This window comes from Colletotrichum chrysophilum (assembly GCF_026319265.1).
Source record: "Colletotrichum chrysophilum strain AFK26 chromosome Unknown scaffold_82, whole genome shotgun sequence".
NCBI lineage: Eukaryota > Fungi > Ascomycota > Sordariomycetes > Glomerellales > Glomerellaceae > Colletotrichum > Colletotrichum chrysophilum.
Genome location: NW_026517369.1, coordinates 57,580 through 79,759, shown reverse-complemented (window position 1 = coordinate 79,759; position 22,180 = coordinate 57,580). Strand labels below are relative to the sequence as shown.

The window sequence follows — 22,180 nt, the reverse complement described above, 5'->3', positions numbered from 1 at the left end:
ATCGAAATCGATAGTGGTGTGGGGAAAGTTGCAAAGACAAGATTGTGTGTGTGTGTGTGTGTGTGTGTGTGTGTGTGTGTGTGTGAGCGACAGACAGAGTGTGTGTGAGTGAGACAGAGAGCGAGCAGGAATGAGTGAACCCAGATGTCTTGCTCGAGTCGAGCATGAACGAAACGGCTGTTCTCCATTGGTGTCAGTCAGTCAGTCAGCACCGTAGCGTAGCAACAGCGCAACGGTATACAAACAAATAGATGGCTCGTCATCCTGCACAATGTCGTGTCCTGCTGTTCTGGGGTCATCTACAACAACAATGAAATGTGCGCTTGCTGCGTGTTTGCTGCTGGGCCAGCAGAGCTGCTAAAGGACGGAGCACTACACTATGTAAAGTCTACTGCGCACTTCGTACTTCGTGCTAGCTTTCCCTTCCGCCCCTCCTTGGAGATTTCCTAGTGACGGGACCGCCCTCACGGCGGGAGGTACATGCCGCAATTGACTGAGGGACGGTTCGTTTTCCGTCCATGGACCCTGTCCCCCCATGGCCGGTGGTGGACTGAGATGCACGCAAGATGTGGCCATCTCTCTGCTGTGGCCCGCCGATGGAGCGTGCTCGCTGCCATGCCCCAAGGAGGCTTCTCGTCCGGCTTCGATCCAGAAGCGGCCGGCCGTGGCTGCGTGTGAATGGTGTTCCAGGAGGCCGGGAAGGCGAGCAAGGGCTCGCATGGCATGGTACCTACGGCATGGCATGGCATGGCCTGGACGAGGATCTTGAGATGCAGCGCGGGTGGGATCAGAGAAGGAGGTGGTGAGCGAGCATCCATGACCAGTCCAGTTTATTCCACCCACCCACCCGCCCGCCTCGATGCGATGCGCGCGATACATAGTGTAGGTGTCCACGGAGCGGATGCAGCATGTGTATGAGTGTGGATCTTGACGACCAGTCGGTCTGTTAGTCTGGCGCAGTTTTGGGGGTTAGAGTTTGCGTGTCAACTGACCGCCTTGCGAGAGGTGCTGTACCTTGACATCAAGTCATGTATATGTAAGGCTATTATTCATTTATTCGCAGGAGGATCATGTTTGGGGGCAGGCCAGGTCAGATCCGTTGCTTACCTCGGACAGATTGAATCATACGCAGTCATGTAGACAGAATCGTCACGTTCGTGCCTTTGCATGGATTCGGTTCACCGTCGTTTACACTTACGATCTTAACCACCCGTCCATGGCCCTGTACAACGGGAATAACCATCGCCGGAAATGTCGGGCTCACGAGGGGGGCAGAAGCAGAGTTGATTGATGCGCTGGAGGAGGCAACTCAAGTGAGGCATGTTTGCGTGAGTTAAGCGCCAGCTGCACCGGTGTGTTGTCACGGAGTTGTCGCTGCGGCATGGGGGCGGTATGACTGTTGCGGCGCCGAGTCTGGTGCGGCAAACCCAGGCCAGCACGAGGAGGTGAGTGGTGTTAGTGCCGTCCGGAATATGACGAGTCGGATTTTCGATGAGCGTGAAGCTGTTTGGTCTTTTGGATCATGATCGCCGCGGAACGCCCTCCTCCTTCGCGCAGCACGCACAGAGGGCGGTACTATCGAAAGTACGGGGTCCCGCTGCTGGCGAGGGCAGGCAGGCAGGCATGCTATGGTAGGTAACAGGGTAGACTAACAAGTGGATGAGACGAGATCGACTTTCACATCTCCTCGTCTCTCCTTCTCGAAAAGACGGTGACGGTGACGTTAGAACAGACCAGGGGCGGTTTCCGTGTTCCGCGAGGGAAAATGAGGAGCCAAAACGTGTTCAAGGTGCAGCTGGGATGGGCTAGGGCGGCAGGGATCCAAGCAGGGGAGCTGAGCTTCATTGCAGCGGTGGAGAGGCCGTTTCTCAGTTTCCCAGGCGGGCTTCTGCCTCACAGTTGTGAGGTGGTGGAGGAGGAGGAGAGCACTCTGTATGGACCTGGTGGTTTGTGATGTGTCAGGGACAGGGGCAGCAAAAGGAATGTGGATGCGCCATGGGTGCCCAACATCCAAAAGGAAGTCGTCCAACGTGGATGATGCCGTTTACACCGCGTGCCTATGCCTATGCTGTGCTGTGCTGTGCATCGCATCGCATCACATCGCAGCAGAGCAAAGCAATTGGCCTGGTCTGGTTTGGTTTGGTTTGGTTTGGTTTGGGCTGGATCGCTTCTTGTCCGTGATGGAGGGAGGGCGATGAGGGCACGCCATAGTTCACAACTTCCGGCGACGCAAGAGCGGTGCTGTAAGTGGTGTCGATGGTGTATGTAGCTTAAGTCTAATCGATCTCAGCCCGCGCATGGGATTCCCTCTTCGAATCGAGGCTCGGGAGGGCGTCGACGTGGGTGGAAGCGGCACCAAAGGCAAGGTAAAGTAAGTATTAGGCAGTAAACAGTGTTGAGATAGAGTGTGCTATTATGATGAAGGTTCGCGGCGGGCGGTGCTGGGACGAAGAAAACACGGGGGGAAACGGCGGCAGAGACGAGACGGACGACGCTCCGGTGGCGGGGGAAAGAAGAAGAAAGAGGAGTGCAGAAAGAGTTGCAAAGGCAAATTGGCACTGGCATTGGCAATGGAATGATGAACGGCACTTGTTGGGTCTCAGCCTTCATCTGTTGTTATGTCAAGTGCTAATAATGAATGCACTCTTCAGTCTCGTTCAATCATGACCCCTCCTTCTTCCGGCTTACTTTCTGCTCCATCCCTCCCGCCCTCCATCATTCCGTCTCTTGCTCTGGTTTCTCTATCCGTACTTGGTTTATGTCCCCATCTCCCCGTCCCCCAGTTCCTAATTCCGTCCGTCAGTCATTAAAGCATCTTGCGCCTTGACCCAGCGGTCCCTTCTAATTCCGTCATCAAATAGACTTCTGAGGGCGCGGCATTTCCTTCCTAATCCCATCCCACAGGAACCTTACGGTAAGGGAAGGGATTGAAGCTGAGTTGGGGCAAGGGGGGGTGGTAAAAATACCTGAATCGCCTTCATCTGAGTTGAGTGGAAATCTGAGCACAGCAGCAAAGCGAGTGTGGAGGGAGGGAAGAAAAGCACGCGTGCCTGCCCAAACCCTCGGAAGCCAAGGGTCCAAGGACCGGGACTCGCGACGACTAATACCCAATCGAAGACGAGCAGTCTGCCTGACTCTTGATGTCGCAAGCCTTGTCCGCCGGTCACCGGTGTAAGTGGCCATCATCCATCTGTTCCTCTGAAGAAGAAGAAAGAGACTGAGATTAGAGCCTCACCTGAGGAATGCGTGCTATTGGCGCCGTGCTCCAACCGTAATAAATGCGGTGTCATGCTGTGCTTGTGCAACTCATCACGTTATTAAGGCGCGGTGCGACATTACTTGAGCTGGCCTCGCTCTCAATGGAACAAGGTAAGGCCCAGGTGAGTCCAAGGTGAGGTATCCGTAGGCTGGCACCAAGTTCCTGGCACCAGAGCTGCCTCCCCTGCAGCTCACAGAAACATGCCGACCGGGGCGCTGCACTAGGCTGGGGCACTTGGGAAACTCTGATGGCCATGTACCACCCTGCGGTGATTGTATGTGACGATACATGTGCCCAGGTCCCGTCCCCGTCACCTCAAGCTCCGCCATCGTTTCTTCTGCTTAGCTCTGGTTCCATTCTCTTTCCTCATCTGGGTTAATTAGCAGGCGATGCCATGGCAGGAACCACCACCATGCCATTTCGAACTGCTTCTCATCTGCCCATCGCCCATCGCCCATCGCCCATCCGTCATGCCCATCGTCGCCAACATCCCTCAACCCAGCCAGCACCCATACCAGAGCCCAGCATCAACGAATTTCCTTTGCCTTCTCTGCTTCTACCGAAAGCAGCTTTGTCTCCATACACTCTGTCCAGGCCTAGGGACCGCATCACGCATGTTGCGCATAGCCACCCGGGGACCCTCGGCCATCACGTCGCCAACAATCTCGCCATGCTTCAAGCTACTTGACCGATTACCAAGTTCCGCTAGCCTCATCATCCATGGCTAGGTGCGCAGTACCCTTTCTCCGTTTCTTCAACCGCCTGCTCCAGCCTCCTCCCGTCCGCCTGGCTGCTGGACTTGGGGCTGGTGCAGAACACAGTAAACGACACCCCTGCTCTCGATGTCCGCCGCCTCATCAAACGGACCTGGCGATGATGCAATGAGCGCCCGTTGGCGTCCGGTCAGGTCAGGCCCAGCGTACCGTATCCAACGACAATACACAAGTACCAGCTACGACGTGCGAGCTCGTTGCCCAGGTCACGTATCCAAGATTCCAGAAGCCAGAGTTTCCGCCTCTTCCTCTACAGGCCGGCCATGCGAACCAGGGCAGAAATCTTCCGCCCCCAGACTCCGTGGACGGGCTTCCCAAACGTCACCGTTATTCAGATGGAATCGACGTGGCTGCCGCCCGCTGCACATCACATAATGAATTATATGTGGCTCCTCTCTGCTAGCCTCCGGCTTTCCGATTCGACGTCCGCCCGACAAACTGCCAAATCGACATGGCAAAAGGCTAAAGTACCCTCCTTGCAGGCTGCCTGACTGTGGGATTCCCACCCGGGCATCTGCTCCAGTGCCAGGCCTGGCTCGCCTCAGAGCTGACGAACCGGCTGGACCCCTGGGAACAATGGATGTGACTGGGTGCCACACACTGGCGGGCGGCCTGCCGCCGAGACACTGGTCCTGGTTCTGCTGCTTGCGCGCGAGGAGCAATGGCGATCTGCTCACTCCAATCACCCTCAGCAACGCGGCTTTGGATCCTAACCAGCCCCAGACAGGCGGGCTTCTTGGGACGAAAAGTCTTTTGCTGGGATCCGTCGACCTGGACGTTTGACCCTACCTACCTCACCACCACCGCATTACAATGTACTTCCCAGCAGGCCAGCAGCAGCGCGTGTACGTAGATGCCGTTGTACCTGACCCGTCGACCTCACTTTTGCTCTACGAACCACGCTAGGCGACAAGCCGGCTAGCGTCCAGGTAGCTTCCATGAGCCTGGCCCAAGGACATCGTCTTCAAGTCTCTCTCTCTCTTGCTTCTTCCCCGGGGACCAGCGCAGGGACCTCCGAATCCCGGCCGATTTTGTTTTTTTCCCTCTCCTCTCTAGTCTCTACCATTCTCTCCGCGCTCCACCGGTCGATATGAGGGAGAAATTGTCCTACATACCGCGTTTCTTCCTCCTCTCAAAGTCGGTCAGAAGAGCGGTGTTGGACCAGCCTCCCCGAGCCTTGCATCATGCAGAGGGATACATGTTTGTGCAGAAAGAGGGATATCGCAGTACCTCTTCTCCATTCAGGCATATCTGACTGCCTGCTGCTGACCGTCGCCCAAAGTCGATACACACCAATACACAGGAGCCCATCTGTGCGAAATAAGGCACGGGATGGATATCGTGGAGCGCCAGATGTGCTCCCATCCTTGCCGTCGACGAAGCTGCCCTAGCGCAATAACGGTTGCGGAGCGCATCGTCATCTCGCTATGCCTTCTGGTAATGACAAGCTGCCGGTAGAGTCTCGGCCGAGCAGCAATTGCTACAGACCTTCAGGCGTTCGGGCTGCGCCATTCTGGACGGACGGTAGCTGCGAAGCATCCGTCGCTTCTGTCCGTCATTGCTGGGTTGGTCCGAGGAGAAAATATACAGGCATATCCCAGTCTTCTTCCTGGCGTTCCGGACTGGCTCAGCAGTCAGAACCTTTTTATCATCTGTGCGGCAAGCATGGCTAGCCTTCCTGGAATACAAGCGTTTTCCCGCGTGACAGGTCCCGGAGAGAGAGACTCATAAAACAAAACAACAGAGAAAGTGAGGAAGCGAGGGGAGGAAAAAAAAAAAAAAAAAAAAGACAAACTTGTCATGGTCAAGGTCCCAGTCAAAGCCAAGCAAGACACGCAGATGCAGACTGCAGACGACGGGGACGCAGAAGCAGACAGTCTGCAGGCAGACAGACACACAGCCAGCAAGACAACCTGTACAGAGGTACGGTCGTGTCAGAAGGGGACTTGTACCGCTACTTGTCTCTGGTCCCGAACGAAGAGCCACCGGTCGACTAAGCCCTGTCAATGTCTGAGCACCCTATGGCGCCGAGAATGGGGCGACCCCCCGGTGTTTTCCTGGGAACATGCACCCCGGCCAGCACACGTCCACCGCAACCCAACAAGCTGCTGCAGCTTCACCAGGTATCCGTATCCATGTCGGCGTTCATCCTCCTCCACCACCACACCCCCATGCACCTTAAGCTCCCCGGCAAGTTGCCAGGGCTCGATAAGAACGCTATGCCGCCATGGGAGAACTACGCTAGGGCTGGACAGAAAAAAAATCAAATAGACCTGGCTCCTCCCGACCTTGTCTAGTCGTCGTCTGTGTCGTTCAATGAACTACGGTTACATTGGAGCAATAGACCTGCGAACTTCCTGACGATTCCCTTCGATCTTACTTTCTTATTCCTACCGATACCGCCGCCGGCCAACCCGTCCTGTCAAGGTTTCGAGTCAACTGTCTCTGGGAAACACAATCCAAGCTTTGCTACTTTAAACACGCAACCCCAACAACCCGACATCAACACCGCCTCTCTTTCTCTTCGAAAGAACGGAGCTTGGGGGCCAGTTCCTCGACACAGCAACATCCACCAGCTCGCTTACAAGACGCCATCACCTCACCCGGCTGTCCACGCTGGTAGGTAGATCCGGCCATAAACAGTGCGTAAGATCCCCTTGGCCATTCATGGTCTGGGATTCGTTCCTAGAGTCATGAGTGGTCCGCTCAGCTGCATCCCACCTTTCACCGCATCTAATCCTGACCCATCAGCACCGCCAGCCCCCGACATACATCTTGGTGGCCACCTCGGGCATCCTTAACTACCCTCCATCAACCTCCTCCGCAGAAGGACTTTCATCAACTCGTCAACGTTCTCTCCATCATCTCCAAGGGACTATCACGACATCTTGATAGCACACGGCTTCGACGCTAGCTACGCTAATCACCCAATCAACCTTCGACAACTCTTGCAGCCACCCATTTTTACTGTCCAAGGTCAAGAGTCTAACATCATCGACGGCCCTCCCAGCCGTTGCCGGAGCCTCCTCATCTTCTCTCCTTCTACGACCGACTTCTAGCAAATTTCCCGGGACTGTTGGCTTCGACCCAGTTAGTCCCACCCCCAGTCGACAAACTGGCGGTCTCAGCAGTTGCCCGGCCTTTTGTACAACATCCTCAACGAAGCCGAGAGGCTAAGGAGAGCGATTACGCACACTCAGATCCGTCAACTGCGCCTCGACAGTCTGGTTTCGACAACGGGCACACATCCGAACACCCAGCCTCCCACCCGAATCAGGATCACTCCTCCGCTTCAAGCACTGGTCAGGGCGGTCAATGTTCGGGCCCTCAAGGCCAGGAGTGCGAAGGGGACCAGGTCTCGATGTCACAGAGGGGACCTGCACCTACATCTCGGCCTCCATCGCAGTCACCCCCTCGCCCTTTCCAACAAAGCTCTCTTCCAGGACAACAAGATGTTGCTAGGGATCCGTTCGCTCCACGCTCGTCGTTGGGCATCAGAGGCTTGATCAACCCCTCCGAGGCACACGCAGAAGGGTACCAGGGGGAGACTTCGCAACCTCGGAGTGCCGAGTCCCAGGGCTCGCCCTACGGCATGCCCCCGAGACACTACAGCACGTCGGATCGACCATACTCGTTTCCTGGTCCCCCGGGATCACAGCCAGTAACCCCAGCCGGGCACCCAGCCACGACACCTCTTGGGTACACTCCCTCGGAGAGCTCGCCAAAGGGCGGCTTCCCCTTTCCGACGATGGGCAGGCAAGTTCTCAGCCCCAGGGAAACACGAGCAGCCAGTGTCGGCCAGGGAAGCATCAAGGGTCACGAGGGCCAACAAACCCCCTTCCTACCCCCTTCAGCGCCGCGAGCGAAACGGCCTTACGAGGAGGAGCCAAGTCGTCCGCCGCCTGGTCTCCCATTCTCCGGCCCGCCATCCCTTGGCCCTCCGCCTTCGACCATGGGACCAATGACGACGCCTCCCCGATCCATGTCCCAACCAATGGTTGGACAGCTACCACATGCTGATAGGCCTCAGCTGCCTCCGATGGCACGAGATCCCAGAGGACCGGAATACCAGGGCCAGCAAGGCATGATGCCTTCCGGGCCCAACTACCCGCCACAAGTCTCTCCCCCCGGCCCCGTGTGGTCAGCCCCTGGGAGCGGAACGGCATTGTACCAGAGCCTGCGGTCAGAATCTGCAAAGGCGGTGATGGAGGGCGGGATAATGTTCAGGATTGGAGGGGACAGCGGGATGGTGGTGCCCGTCGACGTTCACCAGGCATCGAAGCAGGCGGACGAGAAGCGGCAACGCAACGCCGGCGCGTCCGCACGGTTTAGACAACGGAAGAAGGAAAGAGACGCAGAGCAGATCGCCACCATGAACAAGCTGGAGCAGAGGAACCGGGAGTTGGAGTCTCGCCTGCGGGACTTGACTCAAGAAAGAGACTTTTACAGGGATGAGCGGAACCGGTTGCGTGAGGTGGTCTTGCGCACACCACTTAGTGACATGGCGAACGGGCCACCCAGCCCGACGTCTTCACGGAGCGGTGGTTCGATGGCAGAGACCAGCCCAATGGCGCAGGCACCCATCCTCTCTCACCCCCAGCAGGGCTACGCGTCAAGCGAGTCGTCTGTGGAGAGACCGGCACGACGACGAAGGACCGACTCTGCGCCGACGCCCGAGTTCTCGGTCCCATCGTATGGCACGCCGGTCCCCCCACCGGGCAACTTGCCTCCGATGCAGGCTGGGGCATACGGCATGATGCAGCGCCCACCTTCGACGGCCCCCGGCGGCGAGAGACTTCCCCCTCTCCGAGCTATGGAAGGACCCTTCGGAGCTCCCGGGACGGAGCCGGGAATGGTTCAAACCCCCGGCGGTCCGATGTACCCCAGCTACACCCGCGTCCCCCACGAGACGGGGTTCGCCAGCAGACCCCCTGGCCCGCCGCCTCACCATGGACACCATCCGCATGACCAGGGCCAGCGGTGAGAACCAATACGACAGAATACGGCCTTCAATGAGCCAGAGATTATTTGACATTTTCGACACTCGTTTACTTTATACCCACTTCGTTTCGCTGCTTCCCCGTTCGAATCGTATGGCTACAGATTTATAATAGGAGAGGCGGCTTCAAAATGGAACACTTGTTTTGGGGTTCAGGGACTTTTTCACACAAAGACTCGCATAGTTGGGCGACCGACGCGGACGTTTTGTTGGTTGTTACCGGAGTTGGCCGTTTTTGGGAGGAAAGAGAAGGGATATCTCCACCATCAGGATCAGGACAGAAAAAGAAAAACAGAGCAGGACTTGGTCCAGAAGATTATTCATGTGTTCCCGGCATTATGTGTAAAAAAAAAAAAAGGACAAAGCCTTCCAGGGCCGTTCAAGTTGGTGTTTTCAGAGTTGTCTTTCAGGGCGCCCGAGACGAAGCATTGGCTATCTGTTTCTCTTGTATTGCTCTGTGCCGTTGCTGGCGGATACCTATTTGATTGTGGTGGAATCTGTACACTATGTGTTTATCACATCTGTTTGAGCAAAGGAGGACAGAGACCGGCGGGTCGATGGATGCCCTCGGGCGTGGGCTGGCATTACCTGTGCTAGGTTCAAACAGTACTAGACAGCCGCGTGTTAGAAAAAAGCAACAGCAGCTTTATGTTTAACTTGACAAAGTCCCTCAATCCCGGCTTTTGCCTTGCTGGAAACCGATGACGAGGAAGACGATGGCGCAGCCCTCCTTCTGATGGACCCAATGGCGTGGGGGGATCGTGACTTGGCAGCTTGGTTTGAAAAGGCAACAGTGAGGCGAGAGAGGGGTGTTGTTAGTCCACCTCGATCAGGGACCGCAAAAAGAGAGAGAAAGAGACTGGGAAGATGCCCGTGTCGGGGGTTGTTTGTGGTGAAGGCACAGCGCAGCCCGGTGTGTGGGCAAGTCAGCTTATGCCACAATGCAAGTCATCCATCCATCATCGGAGGCGCTGGGCTGGCTGATCGACCGGTCTGTCGGTCGCGCCCCCCTCTGAGGTGAGGTACTCTACCGTGCACACCCCCTTCCCTTCAGCCAGATAAGGCAAACCCCAAGCATCCGAAAGTGTTCCTAGCGTTTACCCTAGGGCAGCTGACAGGGCGGAGGAGGTGGGATCGCAACTGCCTTTTGCATGTTTCCTTGAGGTTTCTGACAGAGTTGCGAGGAGTTGTTGTCGTTGTATGTTGTAGACATGGAGAAGCCGAAAGGTGAGTTGAGTGAGTGGCATGGACAATATTCGTGATTCTGATCTTCCAAAGGGGGTGTGTGTGTGTGTGGTGCGGGATATAACAGAGCCAAACGACGCCAAGCCGAACCGGTCAGTCAGTTCACCTTTTTTTTCTGTGATTATTCTTTCTTATTTCTGCAATGCGTCTGTTATTGGGGCTTGCGGATGGATACATTGCTCGTCCAGCGGCCTGAGCGGCTTGACTCGGCTCGTTGCAGTTGGATGTTCCTTTCTGGCTTCCATTACTTTTTTGGCTGAAATGCGCGGCGTAGCGGGCAGATGATGGCTTGGGTCGTCGAATGCCCAATCAGGAAATGACCTCGCCGAGCTAAAGGTACGTACCGATTTGCTGGTGTGGTGGTGGTGGTGGTAAGAGGCACAGGTAGTTTACCCGTCAGTCCTTTTTTTGATTTGGGTTATTTGTTCCACCGGATTCAGGGTCTCTCGGATGCATCGAGGCATGTAAGTGCATGTCAGTGGTGCTGGTAGGTTGGTGTGTTGACAGATATCTTCGATGTCAGAAGGGAGTGTCCCTGTGGAGAGAAGCGGCAAAGATTGGGGAACAGGAACAGGCACAGGAACAGGAACGGGGGCCATGGGAGGAGACGAGAGACGGGAAACGGGGACGCGGGAAACGGCAAACGGGGGGCGGACGGCGGGGCCACACAGCGCGGCACTCGGGCGGCCCCCACATTCCAGATGGCTTGGGTATCCGTCGGCTGGCGGTAGTGTTGGCGGTTGACTTTCAACCTCCAGGTCCGTCCGAGCCAACCATCGCTGCTGCCCAGCGTCAACGGTGTGTGTGTGGGTGTGCCATCATCCACCGGAAGACATCCACATGTGCCGCCGTTGTGAGAGTGTGATGTCCGCCGAGGCGCGGGGACGCGAAGGCATCCAGAGGAGAGAGAGACAGAGGGGTGCGTGGCATTAGACCGAGCAATTAAGCAGCTGCGGTGCAGTTCTGATATGCATACGCACAACATTGGGCTCCGTATCGAGAACAACAGGGGATCAGTGTGTCTGGCTAACTCGGGAGGCAGCCCTCGAGATCTTCGTCAAGTGTGTGGGTTAGTTTTCTGCTTCTTTCTGCCTCTCGTTGTCGAAATCGGGAGGCAAGTCAACTCCCGAGCGACGACACAACCTAAAACGGTGCGGCTGTACGCTGTATGTACGGCACCGCATTACATGCTGCACCTCATACTTTGACGCACGCATCCTCGTTGGACTAGCGGGTGAACAGACAGAAAGGCAGAGCGGGAGAGCTTCCCGACAGGGGGCGCGGGCGGTCCGCCTCCGAGCCCCAACGACCCCCCTTGCGTCCCCGGCGACGTTGACATTTTCATCTTGTCTGGAGGGGAACTTGTCCGTGTTTTTTCGTCGTTTTTATGCCCGGGCCCCGCCTCTAGTCTGATTTGAGTAGCTCCAAGTGCCTCCCAGACTTCCTTCTTCCTCAAACGCCATTCGCGCGCAAGAACACACGCTTCTGGAAGCTTTTTCTGCCCATCGTCATGTCAGTGTCCACGGACTGACTGGTGTTGCACCATCTTTGGTTCGCGCTTCGACGGGGAGAAGACAGGCAGAGTCCGGTCAGGGGGGAGGGGAGGGGGTGTCCAGCGAAAGCGAAAGAGGTTCGAGGTTCGACGAACCAGGCGCCTCGTTTGACAGAAAAGGAGGCTTGCTGGCACTTGAGTGCTGATTTGCAATTAATTGAGTTTCCAGAGTCGGATGTTATATGCTATTGTTAGCGCGCGTGCCTGTCGGTTGACTTTCTTGGCCCTTGTCAGTGAGAGAAGGAGAGAGAAGACCAGGACGGCATTGCGAAAAAGATTTGATATGATAATCGGCTGTTGGCGCCGAGTGAGTAGTCATTTTTGGTTGAATGCGATTGGAAAACGTTGATTTGGGGGAGTGTAGAAGATTAGACAAGGCTGAAATGAGCGAAACCGACGGACAAGTGACGAGACGGCGCACGCGAGAAAGCGAGGCAGACTCGGTTTCTTTTCTGGCGGGGATGTTGTGTGTTTGGAGGTTTGACAGCTTTGGAGAAGGTTAAAAAAAAAAAAAGGTAAGAGAATTGGAAAACATCAGGTCCACTGACGATAAGGCATTTCAAGCCTCAGGGCTTGGCGTTCCGGCACTTGACGACAGCGAAGTGTTGCAGTGGAATCCTGTCTTCGGGCCGTCCTCGTCGTGGCAGATGATTTGCGCGCCAAACGATTAAGCATGGTCCATCGGCTCGGGGAGCTAAAGCGACGGTGGAGAGAGGGAGAGAATCTTCATGTTTAGACATTCTCTGCCTTGGCCTCGGCTTGGCTTGGCTTACATGAATGGCCTACCTTGCCTTGCCTTACCTTGGCCACCTGGTGTGCTTGCTTTCCTGTCTTGCATGCCTCGTTGTCGTTGTTTGCCCTTTCTGCAGCTGCGGCTCGGACGAGAAGGAGGGAGAACAAGATCACGGGCCCGGTCGCGTTCGCTATTCCTCGTCGAGGGGTCCCCCTTTGCCATGTGTGTGTGTGTGTGTGTTTGTTCTGTGTGTTCACAGGATGGAGACAGACAGGAGGCGGGAGGTAGAGGTACATCGTCCAGAGTGAAGCACGTCCCTCTGCTTGTACCTGTTCCGAACTGTCCTGTTCGGGGGGTCGCCTGCCTGTCTCTTCTGTCTGTTTCTTGCTTTTTTGGGCAGCCTGAACAACGGAAAACACACGCCCTCCTTGCTTCTCCGACGCCCCCTTCGATTAGCCTTGCGTTTTCCATCTCTTTTTTTTTTTTTTTTTTTTCTGTTTCTCTGACCCGCCGGGAGCACACATCGCTGCAGCATCTCGGCACTGCACACTGACAAGCTGTTCACCGAACCCAAACCCGACCAACGAGATTCCCGGAGCCGCGGCGAGTGGAGACCCATCACTTAAAGAAAAAGAGGGGCTGATATCAGGTACGATCGGCCTCGGGAATCTGGGCGGCCCCCTTTTCTTTTGGGCGAGTGGCAGCACCACCAGATTTCCCCGCATGCAGCCTACCAATCTCGAGCCTCGAGCTGCATGCTGCACCATCATACCTCACAGAGACGACAATAATAACACAACAAAAAAAGTCGGCAGCCACGGGATGACCTCACCGGCTTGAGTATCCCGCCGCCTCGCTGTGCCTTACCGCCCCCCTTGCAAGGCTGCCTCCCCCTCTCGTTCTCGCGACGCAAACCATGTCCGCGATCACGCGCCCCGTGGTTTCCGGCTTGGCCCGTCGTCTGGCCCTGTCCAGGACTGCTGGCTTTTCCGGGGTATCCCACGCACCGTGCCGTCGGCGTCGGCCGCTTGGAGCGGCACCATGGCCGTGTACCCAGCGACCCCTCCCAGCCTCGTTCTCGACGTCGCGGACGAGCACACCGTCGGCGGCGGACATTTCGGCTCCGAACGGGCGGTCCTGGAGTCAACCTACAGGCCTTTTCATCGGGAATGAGTTCGTCGAGAGTGCCGGCGGGAGCCTGCTGAGCACCGTCAATCCTTGGTGAGTCGTGCGAGACTGAGACCACCCGCGTGTCCGAGGTTTCCGTGCTGATCATGCCGGCGCAGCAACGAGGAAGAGATCTGCAAGGTGTACGCTGCCTCGGCCGAGGATGTCGACAAGGCTGTCTCAGCGGCGAGGGCTGCTTTCGTTCATCCCTCGTGGAAACGCATTTCGGGGACGGAGCGCGGCTACATGATGATGAAGCTCGCCGACTTGGTTGATGCGAACCTGGAGACCCTGGCCACCATCGAGACGCTCGACAACGGGAAGCCGTACTCTGTCTGTCGCGATGTCGATGTCCCGCACTTTTCCGAGGTGCTGAGATACTACGCAGGCTGGGCCGACAAGCTCCACGGCCAGACGATGGACGTCGGCCCGGATAAGCTGGCTTACACCATCAAGGAGCCGTTGGGGGTCTGCGGGCAGATTATCCCCTGGAACTACCCCCTCGACATGGCGGCCTGGAAGCTGGGCCCTGCGCTCGCTTGCGGGAACACGGTCGTGCTGAAGCTGGCGGAGCAGACGCCCTTGTCGATGCTGTATGTCGCGCAGCTGGTCCGAGAGGCGGGGTTCCCGCCAGGAGTGGTCAACATCATTAACGGGTACGGGCGTGACGCTGGAGCTGCGCTAACTGGCCATCCCGGCGTTGACAAGGTCGCTTTCACAGGAAGTACTGCTACAGGCAGAGAGATTATGAAGCTTGCTGCTGGCGGCTTGAAGAACGTCACCCTTGAGACGGGCGGCAAGTCCCCGTTACTCGTCTTTGAGGATGCTGACCTCGACCAAGCCGCTCGCTGGTCCCACGAGGGGATCATGAGCAATCAGGGGCAAGTCTGCACCGCCACATCACGCATTCTCGTGCACGAAGCCATCTACGAGGCGTTCATCGATAAGTTTACGTCAACTGTGCGTAACATCTCTGTTGTCGGGGATCCCTTTGATGAAGCTACTTTCCAGGGCCCGCAGATTACAAGGGCGCAGTACGAGAGAATACTGGGATACGTCCAGGCGGCGAGAGACGAAGGCGCCACGGTCGCCATGGGAGGAAAGCCAGCGCCGCAGGCATCGGGCAAGGGGTTCTTCGTCCAGCCGACGGTCTTCACCGACGTCAAGACCTCGATGACGGTCTATCAGGAGGAGATCTTTGGACCGTGTGCCGCGGTAGTCAAGTTCGGCAGCGAGGAGGAGGCGTTGAAGATGGCAAACGATACGACATACGGACTTGGCGCGGCGGTCTTCACGAAGGATCTGGCGCGGGCGCACCGTATCGCGCGGGACGTCGAGGCGGGCATGGTGTGGATCAACAGCAGCAACGACTCGGACTTCCGCGTGCCCTTTGGGGGCGTGAAGCAGAGCGGCATCGGGCGCGAGCTTGGGGAGGCCGGGCTGGCGGGGTACTGCAATGTGAAGGCTGTGCATGTAAACCTGACGGGGAGGTGATGTGAGAAGCGCCGCCCATCAGAGGAATTGGTGGGTTGGTGTTGTCGGACGATGACGAGAATGTTGCGAGTGTCTGTGCGTTTCCGAGCGCGACAGGTTGATGTGACTGAGAGGACCAGCAATAGGGACGATGATGTACATGACGGCCATTATGCGATAGGGAACCTGTGACATGAACAGTGATGGGAAAGACGAGGTCACGAACTTACGATGGGAATCTGACTTGATGTTACGCCCTGCTACGGTGGAGAACGGAGACGGAAAATGGCAAAGTTACAAGAACGTTGGCTGATTCGCACTCAACATGGGATTTCTTCGTTTCTTTCGCACTTTCGGGCTTTTCTGCATGGCCAGTTCGGGATCGTCCGATTTGGCTGACAATTTCCCAATCTTCTCCTCTGCCTTCTCGTCTGACCTCGAGGCCCCGCCACATTGACAGCATAGCGGGACGTGAGAAAAGACAAAAACGCTTGGGACGATGAACTCAGGACGGGTTGGTGGGGAGGGGGAGATGCGAACCAACCAAGGAGCCAATTATCGTCTTGGTATCCCGAGCACAGGGGGGCAGTGCAATCAAATCACGTATTTCGGAATCAGCGTTTGCTGGCTTTGCTCTTTTGTTATTCTGTCGAGTTGTCATCGATTTTCAGAGGGGGAACTGGCAGAAATGTTTAGTGATTGTGCGAAGCATGGGGAGACACTCGACGACCGGTTCGCTTCGGTTCCCCTTTCCAAACTTACAGACACACAGTCCGGGGATGTGTGGCTACCTATATGAGGCTGAAGTCGGCCTATATTTGCCCGATGGAGCAGGTAAGTTGCAGATTCACCGGATTTCTGCCACTGTGTTCGTACTGGGGGCTCTGATCGGGTCGTGTCGAGCTTGTTTGTTCGATATCGTGCCATCGTGGCGACAGATCCGTCGGCTCGGGCTACCCCGCCCTCCTTTGGCAGTCAGCGATACATGTTTCCCATTATTCCCGCGCCGGATTCTGCCCGTGGGGGAAAAAAGGCAGAAATCCGGGGGAGGCTTCACAACTGCCGATGGTGAGGCTTTGCGGGGGAGAGAAGAATTCGCCGTGACTTTCGTAAGATCAGCCGTGGGCCAGGGAGGGTCTGGTGTGTTGTCTGAGAAGAGGAAGTTTGCTTGACGGGAGGCTGATACGGGGAGGGATCGTGAATCATGAACAGGGCTGGGTAAGCTCTACACTACAATTCGCGCGATTCTGTTCTGTGATATAGCCTCTGAGCCCGGACCAGTGGCCTGACGGCAGTTGAGAGAGGTGTAGTAGCACCGAGTCTGGCATGTCGGCTCCGATCGCTTTCCGATTACTTGTTTAGAAGGCTGATGTCTGGAGATGACGACTCAGGTTCAACACGGTCTCTTCAAGGGCAGCATTTTTATGACTCGGAAACCTCCTTTCGGGAACAGTCTCTACGACAGATGAGTTTCGGAGCATGACTGTACTTTGCGATGGTCCTTCTAGGACTAGTAGACCCAGGAACGAGTATCTAGCAGCACGTCCCTCAATCTCAGCTGCAAAGACGTAACCAAGAGCACGGAACCCCTGATTACCTTCACGACCAGGAGCCCCTATTATCTTTGCCTACAGCAGCTTCTAAGATCCAGTGGCCGACTTTCCAGGAACACAGAGAGTCTGATAATGTATCAATATCTGAGGCTCTTATTACACGACGATCTCACGCGGCCGACGTCGCAAAGCCGTTTGCTGTCGAGATCCAGCCCTGACCCATGTCGCAGGGCTCCGATACTTTGGGCAGCTGCCAGGCCGAGCCGACGCGGCTCCGATGTTCCCAACGTCTGTCCCGGTACCGTGAATAACGGCGGCATGGCCGTCTTGCTTACCGGCGGAGGAACGGTTCGTTGTCTGATACAATTTTGCTGTTAGAAGACCGTGATGAGAAGAGCTGCCTATTTGTAGTAGTTTTCGATCACCCGGACAGGGCTAAATACGCATATAAATCTATAAACTTGCTCCTGTACAGTTTTGTAGTATCACGCAGTACTTGTTGAGTCCATCTTGATCAACATGAAGCTTATGCTGAGGGAGCTCTCCATCGGTCAAATCAGAAGGAATTCAAGTCAACAGCAGCTGGCCTCTTGGCTTTGTCCACATAACTGCCAACACCCTGAGGTGTCTGCTAGCTCTCACTGGAAGCTATAAAGAATGACCAGGGCGTCCTTCCCGGATCCACTCCCTTGCTTCATGTTGGTGCAGCAGGTCATGAAATAATTTTGCTGCGTCGTCAAACTGAGCTTTTCCCTTTCCCCATCGTGTGGTGCCATGATTTCATCAGTGATTGCGGATATCGACACCAAGCTGATAATAACCGTGGCAGATGAGCAACTGGCGAAATGTCCAAGACTGCGAGACGAGCAGACAATTGCCGCAGAGATCATCGATGAAATTGACAGCACCAGGGATGACGTCGCCGAGAGACTCGAACCCGTATTGCTAGTGTCAGGGACCTTCCGGATAACGATCGGTGAGAGGGAATACTCGAACACCAAGGCCGAAGCCATTGAACCAACCGCCAAGAATATCGACGAAATCGCCGTACTGGATACCGTGACAATCGCCTGGGACAACGTATCGACATCGGAGTCCAACAGCAAGATCGACAAGAAGGTCGACAAACTCACAACGAAGCTGGACGGACAGACCATCACGAAGATGAGCGAGAAGGTCGACAGAGCTGAGCATTGCAAAGTCGACGCAGACGAGAACGGGAGAGTTGAAGCCATTGCGAAGACCAAGAAATTCGAAGAAAGCTCCACAATGGGTAAGTTTAACTCCTTTCAGAAGTTTTAGAGACAGTCGCCGAAGATCTTAGACAAGTTCAAGAAACGTTCCTTGAGTACGCATAATCAGGGTAAGTCTACTGTTTCAATATAGCCCTCAAATGCGAAGCAGGCCAGGAAGCTGGAGGCACCAAGGATAGGGAATGTCAAGTTCATAAAGGCTCGAAAGATCAACAATGTCTTCCATTACTAGGTATTCTGGTTACACAACAGCAGGAAGCTCCTGACCTTTTATCAGCCATAATAGGTAGCTCGATTGGATGGATGCATGACACGGAGGGGTCAATAGCGGTCAAATGATACAAATGGAAAGGTGTACAGTCGTAGACCAAATCCGAATACCTCATCTGGTCATCAACGAACTACGCAAGTGAAAGTGTACGTGAAATGCGATATGCTGTCGTTTCTACCCACCATGAACCGTGTCAGAAGCAGGCGACCAAGTGTGTAAACCAAAGTCATGATTATCTCGCACTCAGACCTTGCTCCTTGATTTCCACGCCCACCCCTTCTGTCCTCAGAGCAAAGTTTTCCCAGTCGGTCATGACTAGGCGCGGAACTTGACAAAAGAAAAAGGGGGACCACCCAGCGCCTGGGTATAGAAGCGGCAGTTCGTGGGCCCAGTAAATAGCCCGCCTCATCTGTCTCTGTTTACTATCTATCTTGTCTGCTCGATGTTGGATGTTTACCATCCACCGATTGAGGACGACGAGGACGACGAGGACGACGACGACATCGACAAGGATAAGGGCGACGATAGAGAAGATAGAAAATATCCCAATAGTAGCGTAACCTCTAAGAAAAACATTCGCTCTCACTAACACAGGAAAGGCAGGCAACCTCCTGGCAACGTGGGAAAGTGTGGGCCGTGGACTTGAGATTCTAAGGTGAGGCCCCTTTGCCAGGAAGGCGCCTCCCACTTCGAGCGGGAGTGCCTTCCCATTCCTGCCTACTACTGCGTCAGAATCTACCATCTCCCACGAAAAATATTCGCTTTTTTCCGTTCCCCCTTTGGCCCGCACACCGGCGCAATCTTTCTCACGCACAACCCTCCAAATCAATCTAAGATGGATCTAACTTCATCACACCAAAAGCGCCCATCAAGCCACGATGGCGACCTTACAAATGCCAAAAAGTCTCGCAAAGCGAAAGCTAAGGCAGACGAAGAGGACGTAGAACACGTCTGCAAGGGCAAGGACAAGTCCGCATGGGTGGATTACGATTACACCGTATTCCATACCACCGGGACCCTCAACGCACAAGCCGTCCGCAAGCTGCCGAAACCAGACCTCGAGGTGCTGTTGCTGCGGACTTTACCAGAGACGGAGTACGACCAAGACTGGTCGACAGACGATGAAACTGCGCTCCAAAGCAGCTGGCAGGCAGACCCGTATCGGTTAGATCTCATCGGGTACAAGGATGCCGACATTGGCAAGGCATTCCGACAGTCACTCAGATTCTTCGGTATCACGCCGTTCGAGCTCATATCCGAAAGATACGACCTCGTATACGGCGGAAACATTGGCAAGATCCGGGACAAATGGGCTCCGAAATTCAGCTTGACCCTGTACCATCTCATCCCGCACCCTCTGTGGGGGAGAGATCCCAGACTCCTCGCCATCGCGCTGCAATACACTTCAATACTGAGGAACCGCGATCTGCGCTCATGGAAGCTTGTTCGGCCAAACGAGAACCCATTCTTCAAGATCTTTGAGGAGGTCATTAAGGAAACCAAGGGCCAGAATCTGCCTATTTACAACCTGCATAAACAGGTGCGAAAGCGGCTCAAGCAGCAGCGCACGCCATCAATCTTTTCGCTCTTTCTGACGGCCCTGGAGGAAGTTGTCGAAGTCGAGGCCCGCGTGGACACTACCGATAAGAATGGCCCCGTCAACGTTTACACCATTTCTCGGTATGATCTGGAGTCCGTCCAAAAAGCATTGGATGGAACGGCGTACATGGGGATACCCTCCTTCCTGCCAACAGAGCTCATCAAGGAGCACATGTACAACTCTTCTACAGACAACCCGCCTCTGGGCCCATCAGCGCTCACCACGTACATTGAGCGAGCCCTCATCGCCGTTCGCCGCCACAAGGCAAAGACCAAGAATCGCAACAAGCGTTTGGGCGACCAGCAGCAGACCGAACAAGAGCAGCCCGATGCGACAGGTGGGCCCAACGTCAACTTAGAGGAGGTAGAAAACACTCTACATCAAAGAGACGAACAAATCGCCACGCTTCAACAGCAGCTGACTGAGAACGAGGAGTTTTCCCAACAGCAGCTGAGTGAAAAGGACGAACTTTTGGCTCAAAAGGATGAGCTTTTGGCTCGAAAGAACGAGGTATTGGTTCAAAAGACGAGCTTTTGGCTGAGCAGACCAGCTCGATAGCGGAACTCAAAGAGTTGCTCCGCCATAAGGATGAGGAAATGTCTCGACGGACACGAGAATTAGCGGAGTTGGGACGTTTGTGGGACACTCGTTCCTGAGTACGAGGCCGGGCCCTTGATATTGGATCACCTGCATATAAACGGCCCGAATATATCAGAGAATCCGCTAAATAACGACAACAGGGCTTCAGAGCCACTTGCGCCCATGCCAACTGCCGCAGAGCATGCGGCCTTTGGATTCAGTCAGATTTGGCACCTAGCGCCGGGACGGCTGTCATACTAGAAAGACGTCCCGACAACGGCATAGCGAAAGCACGCTTGATGTGGCGTATTGAAGGCAGAATGGCACACAATGCTAGTGGCATGCTAAGGAGATATTCCCACAACGGGATCGCGAAAGCACGCTTGGTGGCGTATTCAATGAAGGACGGCACAAACTGCCAGTGGAGGATAGGTGGGCAGGTAGCTAATCAAAGTAAAACTTGACCCAACAGCGACCCGGCTTCCATCCGTGACTTGACTGCCATCCGTGGCCTGTTTACCGACCATAGATACTTGGCGAGCTGCCGCTCTGCCGCACGCCGCCGAACAAAATTACGAAGAGAAGTTCTAGTGGGTATGTGGGCTCTATCCATTATGAGTAGAAGACAAAATCTTCCAAGTATTGCTGTCACGCTTTAGCTGGGTAGGTAGAGAAGATGCAAGACGGGGCGGGCACGACGGGCGGGCATAGGACGGAGATGCTGGGAAAAAATAGGTGGCAGACGACGAGAAATCAGCTGCGAATCGCGCCTCAAGCCACGCTTTAGTTGATTTGAGCTGCGTCTCTAGGACCTATAAACTTTCTAGTGAGTGGCAGATCACACTGTAGAGCCCGGCTGCTGAGGTGCCTACTCAGAGCTGGAAATTTCGTAGTAAATAGCGACTTAGGAACTTAAGTGAATCTAGACATTCTACTCAGGTCAACTACTCTTGTATTTGAGCCCGCCTTTGCTGCATAATTCTCTTCATCTGAGTTAGTCTCTCAGATCCACTACTTTATTATATAACATCGTGCGCACTGCAAAATCTAATGGATCTGATTAAGCCAACAATCACTGAATGACGTTTCCTTTCCGCTCAAGTCGTGGTGACACTCTGTATAATAAAGATAGTACCAGACCTGCATAGGATACTCGCGAAGCGTGCTGGTCATGCTCTAAGGTCCAGAGCCGAAGGATCGGGTTCTTGAACCTGACCGCCATCACTCCTCAATTGCTTCGATGCGAGACTGTTGTCCACGCTCAATTGCCGACGGGATGAAGCGCTCGCTGCGTACGGATTGATGTCGCTGGTCTCGCTCTTGATACGACGGCTCGTACGCACCCAGCCCCTCCACGCGCCCACTGACAAAATACAAATACAGGACCAAGATATGCCACTCACGGTTTCTCATCGATCAAGCAGACACTTGCGAGCACACTAATGGCCAGCGGTGTGAAGACACGATTCTTGATACAGCTTCATCCAAACTACTACGACCAACGACTTCTCGCTGTTCTATATCATCGACGTCGTCCGCCTCCCCCCAAGAATCCCCAACTCGCACTCCCGCGCCGTGATCCCGGTCCATCCATCCCGCCGCCCCACCGCCGATCGCCGCGCCGTACCCCATCCCCCACGGCGCCGTGACCGTAACACGCACACGACAACACACAAACCAACCCCTCCATCCATTCCCCGCCCGTTCGGTCTAGACCCGAACC

At 55.2% G+C, this 22,180-nt stretch overlaps 4 protein-coding genes across 4 annotated transcripts; all 4 read left to right on the top strand.

Moving 5' to 3' along the window:
• Positions 1-8,026: 8,026 nt before the first annotated feature.
• On the top strand, positions 8,027-9,016 carry COL26b_008945 (uncharacterized protein; the record flags this gene model as incomplete). Its single annotated transcript, XM_053181690.1, has 1 exon — positions 8,027-9,016. The coding sequence occupies one exon, from the start codon at positions 8,027-8,029 to the stop codon at positions 9,014-9,016; it is 990 nt and encodes a 329-aa protein (XP_053034338.1).
• A 4,586-nt stretch (positions 9,017-13,602) lies between these two features.
• COL26b_008944 (uncharacterized protein) lies at positions 13,603-15,222 on the top strand (the record flags this gene model as incomplete). Its single annotated transcript, XM_053181689.1, has 2 exons — positions 13,603-13,703; positions 13,848-15,222. 2 exons carry the CDS (start codon positions 13,603-13,605, stop codon positions 15,220-15,222), a joined length of 1,476 nt encoding a protein of 491 aa, XP_053034337.1.
• Positions 15,223-17,528: 2,306 nt separating this feature from the next.
• On the top strand, positions 17,529-18,056 carry COL26b_008943 (uncharacterized protein; the record flags this gene model as incomplete). Its single annotated transcript, XM_053181688.1, has 1 exon — positions 17,529-18,056. One exon carries the CDS (start codon positions 17,529-17,531, stop codon positions 18,054-18,056), a length of 528 nt encoding a protein of 175 aa, XP_053034336.1.
• A 1,057-nt stretch (positions 18,057-19,113) lies between these two features.
• On the top strand, positions 19,114-20,436 carry COL26b_008942 (uncharacterized protein; the record flags this gene model as incomplete). The annotated part of the gene is made up of 1 exon (XM_053181687.1): positions 19,114-20,436. The coding sequence occupies one exon, from the start codon at positions 19,114-19,116 to the stop codon at positions 20,434-20,436; it is 1,323 nt and encodes a 440-aa protein (XP_053034335.1).
• Between the last annotated feature and the right edge of the window lie 1,744 nt (positions 20,437-22,180).